This window comes from Mytilus californianus, unplaced genomic scaffold, assembly GCF_021869535.1.
Source record: "Mytilus californianus isolate M0D057914Y unplaced genomic scaffold, xbMytCali1.0.p SCAF_7, whole genome shotgun sequence".
In the NCBI taxonomy this organism is placed as follows: Eukaryota; Metazoa; Mollusca; class Bivalvia; order Mytilida; family Mytilidae; genus Mytilus; species Mytilus californianus.
The window spans coordinates 34656393-34671153 of NW_026262723.1; the positions used below are offsets into that span (position 1 = coordinate 34656393).

The following is a 14761-nucleotide window of genomic DNA, read 5'->3' on the forward strand; positions in this document are numbered from 1 at the left end:
AGATTTTTTTCTTATATACTTGGAATTTGGGGGGGGGGGGGGGGGGGTGCAAACTTTAGATTGTGTTTACTCGTATTTTACTGTAACTGTATATGAACGAAGCCTAAATATTGATAAAAATTGTTTATGTTTATTTGTATTATGCTTATTATTTACTGTTGTTTGTTGAAATTCGTGTAATTTGTTTATGAAGCAAGCGATATTTAGAATATTAAACAATCTTGGGCTAAAAAATGCTCAACAGCGAGGCGGAGGGCCTTTATTTTATTTTATTTTAATTTTTATTAAAAATATTTTAGGGCAAGCAAATCCGAAGAACATTACTTTAATCTAGCATAACTTACAACTTTGAAAAAAATAAGTTAGTTTAGGTCAATATAGGGGTAAACCAGCATTTTTAGATAACAATTTTTAAATGATTTGGTTTTGTTTATCTATAAAATATACAAATATTTTATTTTCGAAGAAATTGTACTTATCGGGCTAAACAAAACTCGTCATAGATACCAGTCTTCAAATTTCATACGCTAGACGCGTGTTTCGTCTACAAAAGACTTATCAGTAATGTCAATGAAAGACAAACCTAACAACTCGAAATTAATGAAAATGTTCACAAATAAGAATACATTGGAAAAAATGTGTAAATCTGGTAAATGTTGAAAAAACTTCATAAATATATCCGTATATTGATGTTATTTAATTAATTTAATGTCGACAATTTATGTCGATGATGTAAGATGATCTAAAATAAAAATTTGAACAAAAATAATAACAATAATTACGAAAACACTTACAATCACTGTTATCTATAGTCAAATGCAGCGGGTAAGCCAGACCTATATCTCTTGCACCTTAAGAACAAAACACGTTAAATACCGAAGTCGTTTATCGTTTCGGTTATGTCTTCCTTGTAAAAACCAGAGACATTTATTCACGATTTTGATGTATTAGCTTACATACCAAAATATAATCGACTTCATACGAGGAAACAATATAAAACAATATACATGAAAATCTTCTCATGTGTCAAAGGTATCTAAGGTTTACTTTTCCTTTTCCCTTTTTCAATAATATTGACTGCATAATATCAAGAATAGAAATTAAAAACCATTATGATTCCCTTAAAATGAAAATAAAACTAAATAAATTTCGTGGTTCCGAATCGCTTTTCTGGATTTGCATTCATCAGGAACGCTAAAATAATAGTGAGGATAAATAATTTAACAAGTCAGGAGTTATAATATTACAAAACAAGTTCGATAATGAATAGCCAAATCAATCTACACAGCTTGATGGTGTTGGAATCGTAGTTATTCAAATGATGCAAACATAATATTTATCAGAACAGAATTTGATAATCTAAGAACCGCATATCACGAATGTATCAAACTTCACTCCATGTGTATGATATTTTGTATAAGTCTATATTTGCAAATTATATAGACACGAATAAAAAGCAAAAAAAAAATATAGCAAAAACCGGACTTTTTTGTCGCAATCCCTTAATTCTATGTATATACGAATATACTATTTGCTGGTGGCATATTTATATCAAATTTATTTTTTTGTTACATATTGTAACAGATTATTTCTATGTACTAGTATCGTCAACCAAAAATTAAAAAAAAATGAACTCCTGTTATTGAAGATTGCAATTGTATTTTGAACTATAATAAAAAAAACTCATCAAAGATACCAGGCTTATAATTATGTTCGCCAAACCCGCGTTTCGTCTACAAAAGTCTTAACATTGGCGCTCGAACAAAAATAAAGTAAAGGCCAAATAAAGCAAAAATTTGAAGAGCTTTGAGAACCCAATGTTCCGAAAGATTTTGACAAATACAGTTTAAAATAATCTATTCCTGTGGTAAAACAACCTAATTATGTCGAACAATTTGAAGTCTTGTAAACAGTTAATTTATAAATATGTTCATATCAATGATTACCTACGTCAACGTCAACATAGAAGTGATGACTATACTTGGCTGGTAATACCCTGGATTAGAAAACCTCCAAAGGCAGTGGCATCGACCCATTGGTGGCTAAAAAACTGATCAAAGATATCAGGCTTATAATTGAAGAGCACTGTGTACCAAAAATTATCAATGGTTTTGCAAAATAGAGCTAAAGTAATCTATTCCTGGGGTACAAAATACTTAGTATTTCGAATAATTCATGTCAACATAGAATAACTGACTTCTGAAAAAAAAATTTTGTTTCTTTTTTTTCTTTTTTTTTTTTGTCTTTTGGTTGCTGTGTAATTGACGTTTACTCCATGAAGTTTATAAAGATTTTCTTATCTGAAAAATCAGTCAAATGATTAAATCCCATATTGTAAGAACATTAGTCGCACATTAAAACTTTAAAAATTAGGCATAACTGGTGTTGTAAATTAAGGTCACTGGTGGACATCTAGTAGAAAGTTGATTGATGCTTAGTCTGTCTTAGATACAAAATGGGTGATTTCTCAGTCAAGTAAAAGAGGACGGGATGATAGTTACTACAATTGGAACATATTCGTGTCATTTGAGACACAGATATTCCATGACGGTTAGTAAAATTTTCGAAGGGATGACTTTCTAATTTGGAAACCATAGTTCAAAAACTTACCTGTAAGTAAATGTAGCATGATAAGAAAAACAAGCTTTTGAATCTTGTTTTAGCGGGGAGATATACACACCATATGTAGGCGCTACTGGGATGTTGCTACATAGAAATGGAACATTTGTTCTCAATGCAACTGACCTTCATTGTCAATTTCTAGATGTAAGTCAATATAAATAAGTCAATACTCAACTGAATATTTGGTATTCTTTATTTCAAATTTCATGGGATGGAAAATGGGGGTCGATGCGTTCAACATAGTAACCGAACTTTGAATAATGTAGTGACAGGACATCATCTTTATAACAGAACGAATACTAATAGGATTATGCTAGTTTCTTTTAATTCTTTCTGAGAGACTCCTGAAAGGACCCTTCTTCATAAGAATAAAGGAACTAGTCGTTAAGTCCTCCAAACTTAGCAAATATTTATCAATAAAAAACAAAAACTCTTGATAATCTGTTTTGTAGAATGTTTTGTATGAATCCGAGTGGTGTTTACACATTCTCATATTACATTTTATCACTTTCAAGAGAACATCATTAAACCAGAGTTACTGGAAACAATGAACTTGGTTCAGTTATGTAATTTGATGCTGGCTGATTGGCATTTCTTTTTTATATTTTCTTTTATTTTAACTACTAGTGACAAAACTTTTAGAAAGCTATTAGATTAGATATAGAATAGAAATAACAGTTTTTTAAACTTTAAACCTTTGTTATCACCTAGTTCATAGGATTTTTGTTTCAAGAAATTCATTCCCCATTCCTTTCTATTCAAATTCAAACTTGTGAAAACATTCAAAGCCCTTGTTTTTCAGAGGTACAAGCCAAAGTATAAATTTCCATGGATTTCTTATCATTTAAAATTGGACCACTTTACAAGTGCTTATTTTGATGAAAATAAATTCCATAACCATACCACCGATAAACTTTTTTTACACAAGAGTGCACACGCTAAAATGTCTCGCCTTCTTTACTAAACACTGATATTATATTGATAGTCCTAAATATAAAGCTTTATTACAACTGTCACATATACTTAACATTAACCAAGAAAACTAAATATTGACCAATGAACCATGAAAATGAGGTCAAAGTCAGATGAACCATGCCAGGCAGGCATAACAATTCTTCCATACAACAAATATAGTTGACCTATTGCTTATAGTTTAAGAAAAACAGACCAAAACACAAAAACTCAACACTGAGCAATGAACTGTGAAAATGAGGTCAAGGTCAAATAAAACCTGCGTGACTGACATATAGATCATAAAATATTACCATACACCAATTAAGTTGACCTATTGCATATAGTATTAGAAAAAAAGACCAAAACTCAAAATCTTAACTTTAACCACTGAACCATGAAAATGAGGTCAAGGTCAAATGACACCTGCCAGCTAGACATGTACACCTTACAATCATTCCATACACAAAATATAGTAGACATATTGCATACAGTATAAGAAAAACATACCAAAACTCAAAATCTTAACTTTAACCACTGAACCATGAAAATGAGGTCAAGGTCAGATGACTCCTGCCAGTTGGACATGTTCACCTTACAGTCCTTCCATACACCGAATATACTTGACCTATTGCTAATAGTATCTGAGATATGGACTGAAAACTGTCTGACGGGCATGAGGACCTTGCAAGGTACGCACATACCAAATATAGTTATCATACTACTTATAAAAATTCGTAAGGGTTCCGCGGAACCCAGTGTCTCGTCTACTTTTTCTGTTAATCGCTGGCTCAACAAAAATGAGGAAGTAAATCAATAAAAATATTCCTCTTGATACTATCTTTTGATTGTAAGAAGCTTCTGTCCAAGTTTGGTAAAATTCCAGGATAGTTTATGAATCTAATAAATGTTTAAAAACTTTAACTGCAGACTGAATGTAATGTTAACTGGAAGAAAACAAAATTTCCTTATAGATACTAGCATTTGATCATAAACAAGCTTCTGTCCAAGTTTGGTACAAATCCAAAATAGTATAAGAAAGTTATTAAAATTTTAAAAACTTTAACCACAGAGTAAATATGTTGTTTCCTGGCAGAAAATTTAAGTCCATTTAAAAGTAAAATACGGAAAAAATGGATTTATTTTTTTACAAAATTTCCTTCTAGATACTAGCTTTTGATCATAAACAAGCTTCTGTCCAAGTTTGGTACAAATCCAAAATAGCATAAGAAAGTTATTAAAATTTTAAAAACTTTAACCACAGAGTGAATGTGTTGTTTCCTGGCAGAAAATCTAAGTCCATTTAAAAGTAAAATAAGGAAAAAATGGATTTATTTTTTTACAAAATTTCCTTCTAGATACTATCTTATGATCATAAACAAGCTTCTGTCCAAGTTTGGTACAAACCCAGGATAGTTTAAGAAAGTTATTAAAATTTTAAAAACTTTAACCACAGAGTGAATGTAATATTTCCCGGCAGAAAAACTAAGTCCATTTATAAGTAAAATACGGAAAAAATGGAATTTCATTTTTACAAAATTTACTTCTGAATATTATCTTATGATCATAAACAAGCTTCAGTCCAAGTTTGGTAGAAATCCAGGATAGTTTAAGAAAGTTATTAAAATTTCAAAAACTTTAACCACAGAGTGAATATTTGTGGACGCCGCCGACGACGCCGCCGCCGACGACGACGCCCACGGAATGTAGGATCGCTATGTCTGGCTTTTTCGACTAAAGTCGAAGGCTCGACAATAAGAGGAAATTTAACATTACAAAAAATGTTAACTTTTTCTTCAAGTAGTCACTGAACCATGAAAATGAGGTCAAGGACATTGGACATGTGAATGACGGAAACTTCGTAACATGAGGCAGCCATATACAAAGTATGAAGCATCCAGGTCTTCCACCTTCTATAATATAAAGCTTTTATTAAGTTAGCTAATGCAGCCGCCGGATCACTATCCCTATGTTGAGCTTTCTGCGACAAAAGTCACAGGCTCAACAAAAAACTAGGATTGAAAAAATTCAAACAAAGATGATCTTACTGGGTCTTTGCAATTTTTGCAAGGTCCAAAGCCTTTCTGGTTATACATTGTACAGCATAATTTCCTCCTACATTGAATGCAGTAAAAACTGTGTTTAGCTTTGATATCCAACTAATCCATGACTGGTGCAAATATGTGCCCAATCGTTTCACCAGAGGGTCTTGTGAGATTGGTTTTGTTATTTATTACAAATGGTAGAATTTTGGGAGAGAACCTTTACTATAATGACATACACAAAGTACAAAAAATATTTAAAATTCTATTATTACCTCTTTTCAATTATTGGTCATATTGTTCAAAATTATTTGGGTTTTCAAATAAGTCCTGACATTTGTCATTTCAGGGCCTTTTATAGATTGCTGTGTGTATTGATTTTGCTCATTGTTGAAGTCATTACATTTTTGCGGTCGTATATTGGTATGACGTTGGCGTCCTCGTCCGAAGACACATTGGTTTTCGCACTCTATCTTTAGTTAAAGTGAACGGATCTCTATGAAATTTTACCATAAGGTTCAATACCACAAAAGGAAGGTTATGGTACCAACAGTTAAGGAATTAGGGTCCAAAAAAGGGGCCAAAAATAAGCATTTATGTAACTTCCAGACATAACTTGTGTGTTAGTGTAAGGATCTCTCTGACATTGTATCATAAGGTTCCATATCACACAGGGAATGCTGGGATTGATTTTGGGGGTAATTGCCTCAAAATATTAGGAATAAGGGGCCAAATTCAGTGCTGTATCAAGCTTGAATGTTGTGTCCATACTTGCCCCAACTGTTCAGGGTTCAACCTCTGTGGTCGTATCAAGCTGCGCCCAGCGGAGCATTTTATTTTTATATTGACACACTTTTTGTCGTTCCAGCAATGAATATACAAACAACTAAAACAATGTGTAGATCTATTTTAATATGTCAAATGTAAAATAATTTTCAACTCTCATTTATAAATCAAGTATTAATTGTAAAGAACAATCAGTTTTAAAATGAATTAATGTACCCTTCTTCAAATGCAATATTACAAATTCGTCATTCAAAGTATTTACAAAGATTTTAAGTATCGAAAATGTAGCGAGTGTATTGAATTAATTTAAAAGGCAAAGATTCCTCAAGTTAAATCAAAAGTTTAACAAGATCAACCCACAATCTAAATCATGAACCAAACAGTAATTAATTTTCTTAGCAATCACATATTTTGCTGAAATGAAAATTGTCCACCTGCATAAGAAGCTAACTTAGACCTTTAATATAAAGATTCATTTTAACAATTGATATATTTTGTAAATTATTAACACATTTTGTTATCAAACTATTGCTAGTAAACGTGAGGTGAAACTTTATATAAAATGTTATTCTTCTTTTTTAATTTGATTCATCATAGACCTACATCGATCAGATACAACACAACATGAAATGAGAGTGTTAGTAAAATAAAGTTAAAAAAAATAATGCTACTATTTATATCACAAAAAAGTATCACAGTTAAACATATCACATTAACGTATCTAAATAAAGAACCTATAATATGAGAAACAGGAAGTACAATATTCCATAGAGGTATAATAAAAAGGTGAGAATTATATATGTTAAAGGGAGATAAATCAATTAAATGCAATAAAATTATAGTACACATGGACGGAATGTACAATCATATGTATAAATACAGAAAGTATACTGTGTATCCGTAGATTTATTGTCTCTTTTTTTTTATTATAGATGCATGGAGGGAATGTTTAAAGATAACAACATGGACGGAATATCAAATAAAAAAGCAAATATAACAGAGAAATAATCTTTTCCATTTTATTGCACAGATATCATTGTACAATGTGACTGAACTAATTTTGTATGCTAGATTTTATTCAATAAGACACTGACATATGAATCTATGCGTATCTGCAATATAAATGAAAGTATCCTAAGTCTACTATACAAAAAAAAAATGAATATGCTGTATTTATGCCAAGCAAAACTTGTTAGAACTTAGACTCTAGTAGGCTGGTTTTAAAAATTCACTGCCTTAAAAATATATAGATTTTAAAAATTATTTATCAGGAAATCAAATTCAATAAAAAAAAAATGTTATATGCAAAAGAGAAGATATATTGTTGGATAATTGCCAAGAAAACAATAAAGAACACAACATAATATGTCTATCAAACTACTAATATTTAGTGTTAATCTTTGCCAACAATAGCCTGCAGTAATTTTTTGTAGTCACCAGAGCAGTCATCCTTCAACCATTTCCATAAAGTCTGCTTGTTATTTTCCAAGAAATGCTTTTTGATCTGAACCATATCAATCTGAAAAGATATTATTTATATAAATGATAATAATAGGATTCAATACTTGTTATTTACATGAAAAATTACTTTTCAAATAAACTTACTCTGTACAAAAATTCGTAAGGGTTCCGCGGAACCCAGTGTCTCGCCTACTTTTGCTGTTAATCGCAGGCTCAACAAAAATGAGGAAAAAAATTAATAAAAAAATTCCTCTCTATACTATCTTTTGATTGTAAGTAGCTTCTGTCCAAGTTTGGTAAAAATCCAGGATAGTTTATGAATCTAATAAATGTTTTAAAAACTTAAACTGCAGACTGTATGTAATGTTAACTGGAAGAAAAACTAAGTCCATTTATAAGTAAAATACGGAAAAAATGGTACAAAATTTTAACAAAATTTCCTTCTAGATACTAGCTTTTAATCATAAACAAGCTTCTGTCCAAGTTTGGTACAAATCCAAGATAGCTTAAGAAAGTTGTTAAAATGTTAAAAACTTTAACCACAGAGTGAATGTAATGTCAACTGGCAGAAAAACTAAGTCCATTTATAAGTAAAATACGGAAAAAATGGATTTTTTTTTTACAAAATTTAATTCTGGATACTATCTTCTGATCATAAACAAGCTTCTTTCCAAGTTTGGTAGAAATCCAGGATAGTTTAAGAAAGTTATTAAGATTTCAAAAACTTTAACCACAGAGTGAATGTAATGTTAACTGGCAGAAAAACTAAGTCCATTTATAAGTAAAATACGGAAAAAATGGAATTTTTTTTTTACAAAATTTACTTTTGAATATTATCTTATGATCATAAACAAGCTTCTGTCCAAGTTTGGTAGAAATCCAGGACAGTTTAAGAAAGTTATTAAAATTTCAAAAACTTTAACCACAGAGTGAATATTTGTGGACGCCGCCGCCGCCAACGGAATGTAGGATCCCTATGTCTCGCTTTTTCAACAAAAGTCGAAGGCTCGACAAAAATCATAAGAATAAACTACCTCAGTAAAAGTGGTCATTGTAATCTATTGTCTATTGCAAACTTATTTATATTAACAGATCTCAGAAACTCTTGGCACTAGAAAAATGTAACCAAAAGTGTAGACTGCATTGCTAGCAATGCATTTATGTAGCATCATCTTTTTCCAAATTTTACTATTTATCATAATGTTGATCATGTTTGTTGAAGGTAAGGATCATATTCCTGAGAATATAGAAATAAATGGAGAATTTGTCCATGGGACACAGGTGATGCCCCTGCATGCATGTAACGTTATAAAGGGATATAACTCAAGAATGGTAAAAGTGATGCCACCCAAATTCAAACTTGACCTGAGTTTTGTGGTAATAAGCATTGTGTATAACACTTGGTTGAGGCAAACTTAAGTTAGAGAATGGAAATGAAAAATTCAGCAATTTTTCCATTAATTAAAGGGCATAACTCTAGAACAGTAAATGTGGGGAGGGGGGCATAAAAAAAAAACACTTTCTTTGAAAGTTATATTATCTCCATTTTGGAATTCATTCTGAAAGGGAATTATTCCTACATTTGGTCATATAAATTCTGAAGCCATTGAGAAGTAGTAATTGTTTATTGTTATACTGTGGATTCATTTATTTTTGTGGGAACTAATTTTCATGGATACTTGATTGCGTGGTTCTGCGAGTCTTCAAACAGGCCTATAACTAATTTGTACTTCATTGAACATTTAAATTCACGGTTTTTATATCTACAAACTCAATGGAAATTGATAACCCATAAATATAATATACATCTACAGTATGTCTTTCTCCTTTTTATTAAATTGACAGTTTTATGATTTGATCAGAGAAAATGTGATAGTATTTCGAAAAAAGACACCTTAAAAGTGACTGTGGTCTAATATTTTACTTCATTTCAGAAGATTTTTTAAATGTATTGTCCAAAAAACAGTCCTGTATAAGCATGTTTGATGGTGTCAGCCATTTTGAATTGATGTCTAAATTTGCAAAGGAAATTATCATTTTAGCATTTTATCTATATATATATTTCATTCTTCTGATCAATGACCATAATGGCTGAAATGTGGTAAATCTTTCGCTGCAATTTTGAAACTTGATGCCCCAAGATCATTGTATCTAAGATTAGTACCTATTGGTTTCATAGAAGAAATCTAAACAATTTTTACAAAAGAACTTACCTCACTTCTGGATACAATAATTCTGATCAGACGATTGTCCTTGGTTCCTAGACCTTTCATTGAAGATGTTAATTCATCTGCAAAGAACCTTGGACGACACTTAATATTTTTCACTGAAATTAGACAATAAAAGATGAACAATATATTCAACAGGAACAATTAAACCAGTCTAAATTAGACTCATTGCATTAATTCAAAACCTGTTTCAGCTTTATTATTGATTTGGCCTTTTAACTGTTTTTTTCAAACACACTAGCGATTGCTATTTCTAGTGGATGAAATACCCATCTGTTGTGGAAAATAAGCCTGGTGTTTTATAACTTTAATCAATGAATATTCTTTACAACTGAATAAGTCTAAAAATCAGCTGTTCCAAAGGGGTCAATTTAGACTTTTTTGCTTGTTTAAAGATAAAGAAAAATAACTTTTTGAAACGAACAATAACATACAAGCAACCTTTAATTTTGAAAAATGGTATATGTAAGCTTAAAACCCATTTTGTGTCATCTAAATATTCAGTTTCTCCATTGTGCAGATCCATTATCTCAACATAATTTATTTTTTGACATCATTCATTTATATCGATAAAATTGAGGAGAATGTTGTATGAATGCTGACAAAGACAACTGTCCATCAAGGATCAAAAGACATGAAGATGAGAGTATTCATTCCAATCAACCATATGGTTGACACCAATGTTATATTGACATAATATAATTATATTCATTAAGGTCATGCTTTTCTCGAAACTACTTATGATGTGTTAACATTAAATACTTGAGTGTGCTGATTTAGTTAATCTAGGAAAACATGGTTAATTTATTAGCTGGAATTGGTCTTTGAACCTGCTTTCAGTAACTGCAGGTACTCTTAGATCTGTACTTTGTATGTTTTGTTATTTTGTTTATGTCAGTCATTTTTTATTATTGCAGATCTCATGAGTCAAGCCAATTAATATTGATTTTTTCAGTTTGTTCTAATATTGTACTGTTACACCACTGTTCCAATTTAGGGGTTTGTCCTAAGCCAGGAGCCTGTTGTCCTAATAGTTGTGGTTGGTTGCTGTCTACCATTACTGATTTTTGTTCCATGGTATTTACTGAAATCAAGCATTTAGTCATGCCTTTTGAATTAATTAGTTTTTTGCTAGTCAGGAGTCACTTAAAGCTTACAATTAGTTAACAGTTTTCTAAGATGACCTGTAGTTTTTATTGTGAATTCAATATATATTATATATAAATTATATGAATTATATATATGACACAAATTCTTTTATTAATCATATATATATATATATAAAATTAAATAGATCATACCAATAGATAGAAGTCCTCTTTCAAAGTCCCCTGATGTTTCACGGCTAACAGAATTTTCAATATCTCTTTGAGTGATCTGAAATATAATGGTATTGATATAAAAGTAAATTTAACTAAACTGACCAGTTTGCAAGAAAATATGGATTAATTACAGGCAGTTTAACATCAAATACTGTAGATTCATTCATTTGTAAGGGCTCAAATTTCTGCTGTCAGTGTAATAGTGCAATGTTGACTGCCAATAACAAAGTCCATTTTTTAGTAAAGTAAGGAAAATAAAAAATAAATTATTTCAAAATTTTGCTCGGTTTTGATTGTGAAGAAGCTTCAGTTCAAGTTTTGTAACTTTCCATGAAGGATAAATCTCTTGATGTTTAAAATAGATTAAACCCAGATTGTATGTAAACTTTAACTTCAAAAAAAGTAAGTCCATTTATCAATGAAATGTAGAAAATGAAAATATTATTTTCAAAATTTTGTTCTGGATACTATCTTTTGACCACGAAGAAGAATCTGTCCAATTTTTTTCAAATTTCCCAACGTTTGACAAAGTTATTGATGTTAAAATAGTTTATACTGTAGACTGCATCTAAATGTTGGGAATGCTGATACCAATGATAATGGTACATACTACAACTAAATATTTAAGGTAAAAAACAAAAAACAATAGAAGGTAAGACAGAAAATGACAGCTGAATATTTCAACTCAAAAGGTTTTGTCAAAGGTACTTAAAAAATATATAGAAACCTCCAGGTCATACATAAATGGCAAAGTGACCATTCTAACATTGTAATACAATATAAATGAAAACTTAGAGATGTGGTATGATTGTCATTGTCAATAAGACTATATAATGCCCTAATAGTCAGCAAAACCTTTACCGTATAGGTCAGTCAGTAAATAATAGAACAGAAGAGTGTGGAGTACTCACTCTCAATACTTATTCCAAAACTGGACACCCTGAATTGTTATAATCAAATTCATAATAAAGTTCTTTCTGTAAAATATTGCTTTACAAATGTGTGCTTTATTTACTTTTTTTTTTATTTTCCATTGGCAAGTCCTATGTGGAGAAATTCTACTCCTAACTTGAAGTTTGAAAAGTAACCAACTATTAATTAATTTTTTTCAGTTTGAGTCAATCAGAACTTATTATTTTCCAAACAAAAAGAAGACATCTACCTGAAAATTTGAGCTGGAGTTGGAAACTGGCACATTTTAGATAGACAGAAGACAAAATAAAACTCTTAAGGTTTCTGCCCCAACACATGAAGTCAATATGTATGTATGACATAAATACCTTCACATATTCATTGTATGTAGCCCTAAGCTGGTAATAATCTCTACAGGCAAAGATTCGAACAAAAGTTTCTTCATCAGTTCCCCATTTGTCTTCTCCTGCTTTGAAGAGATTTTTAGCATCAGCCTTGGCTCTATTGATATCACACAACTTATCAAAATTGACCTCAAACATTCCTGTTGGATTGCCATCTGACATCAGTTCTTCTACTGCATTCTTTAGTTTCTCTTCTGAAATGTGAGATCTGTTACCCTACAATGGCATTAACAAATAAATTAGATATTTTTTATAGTAGGATATGCCTAAATTAATACTGCTTTTTTCACCTGCCTTTGGATAAGTAAACATCTTATTTTTATCATAAATTTTCTAGATGAGAAAAAGCATTTTCAGTTTTCTTTGCCAATTAGATTCTTTGTCAGGTAGTGTTGTCAATTGGTGCTCATCCAGGCATTTACTGAACTATATGACTGATTGGAAGAGTCTAACAATAAACAAATTATTCAATGCAAAATTATAAGTACTGCTACCAAAGCTTGCAAAATAATACCCCTCACTACCACATAACACATCTGTCTTTTATAGTTTTCACTATAATAGTAATTAACTTAAAAAATTGGTAAAAATCGTTATTAAAGGTAGAGAACTTCAATAAGGAGTCATAGACTGAAGATTTCTGCCATGTTGACCTATTGTAGATCATGTCTTGCTGATATTTTTTTGTTATTAAAGTGTCTATCTAGCTTTTATAGTTTTCAAGATAATAGGAAAAAACACTAAAATTGGTAAAAATAGTCATTTATGAGCTATAACTCTAATAAGGATTCAATTGACGATTTCAGCCATTAGACTGATTTGTAGTTCTCGTCTTGCTGATAATTTTTGCTATAAAAATTATTAAAGTTTTGCTATTAAAGACAACCAGTGACTAGGTTTCTGTTCTGGGACAGGTACATGAACACATGTTTGGATCGATTAGTATGGTAAGCTGACGAAATTGTAAATGAAAATGTACAGTTGATAATTTAGGACAGTAATTCTGAGGCAATAGAGGAGTTTTTATGATGGCATTAGCATATATATCTCACATAAGCAGAAGAGGCAAGAAAAATGTTTCCTTACCTGAACAAAAGACACCAGAAGTCTTATGTTCTTAATACCTGAGTATCAGACAAAAGAAGTTTTCCTTACCGTAGAAAGGCTTGTATATGTATAGTCCGCGGTTTTATTCTCCAAAATTGGACCTTCCAGACGGGGTGCGGACTATAACGTACAATAAGCAAGAAATAAGAGAAAAATTTCAATTTCGCGGGCGAGGTGGTTTGTTTACGTTCCGCCATCTTTGTTATTTATATTGTAGAGGGCGCTCATCATTTTTCAAACTAATAATTTTAACTCATCCATATTAATAAGTTATTTCTATTCAATATCAAATTAATACTGATAAATATAAAAACTAAACCTTTCATTACAAATTTCTCGTTTCTTTTCAATGCATTGGTTGAAATAAACTGGTATCTGCTTGATTGAAACTATACAAACATAGTCAAAAAGACAACCGTAAACCAGCTTAGAATTTGTAAACTACAAAACGTAATCGGTTATTGTTCGTTCCGTTTTGGTGTTTCATACTGACAAATATGGTTTGTATTAGCTTAAGACCCTTCAAACATTAATGTGATAGATATATTAAAGACTGTTTTACAAAAGAATGGAACTGTTTTACTTTCAAAGTCGTATTATAGTGATATCTGTTATGTACGGATTTCGACTCTCACCGGTTAATTTCTTCTTTTACACGTGCTTTTTAAACTTCCTGTTTAAACATACGCAAGTTTCGAAATTGTTTTTTAAGTGAATTAAACTTATTTTAACAATCATGAAGCGTTCTAGAATCATTTACAAGCAGTTTCAGCTTCTGTTTGATGATGGAAAACAGGTTTTTCCAAGAAAAAACCGCAAACGACCCCATAGGATTTGAAATTACCGGAGTTTCATTAGACCTTTTCTAACAGTTACAAAAAGTTTTTTTACCTAAAATTTCGTGGGGAGAAGGGGGTGCGGACTAT

General features: G+C 30.8%; 3 protein-coding genes across 4 annotated transcripts in view; 1 reads left to right on the forward strand and 2 right to left on the reverse strand.

Moving 5' to 3' along the window:
- LOC127707916 (uncharacterized) overlaps positions 1-891 on the reverse strand; it is a 90676-nt gene extending 89785 nt beyond the window's left edge. For both annotated transcript variants that reach the window (XM_052212678.1, XM_052212679.1), the window contains exon 1: positions 795-891. The gene's annotated coding sequence lies outside the window, so the exon portion shown is untranslated. The remainder of the gene's footprint in view (positions 1-794) is intronic.
- LOC127707914 (annexin A5-like) overlaps positions 1-14761 on the forward strand; it is a 152960-nt gene that overhangs the window by 45912 nt on the left and 92287 nt on the right. The window lies entirely within an intron of this gene.
- LOC127707913 (annexin A7-like) overlaps positions 6510-14761 on the reverse strand; it is a 37844-nt gene continuing 29592 nt past the window's right edge. The window contains exons 13-16 of the mRNA XM_052212673.1: positions 12693-12944; positions 11392-11467; positions 10076-10188; positions 6510-7920 (exon numbers count right to left, since the gene is read on the reverse strand). Coding sequence (XP_052068633.1) covers positions 7795-7920; positions 10076-10188; positions 11392-11467; positions 12693-12944 — 567 coding nt within the window. The 3' untranslated portion in view covers positions 6510-7794. The remainder of the gene's footprint in view (positions 7921-10075; positions 10189-11391; positions 11468-12692; positions 12945-14761) is intronic.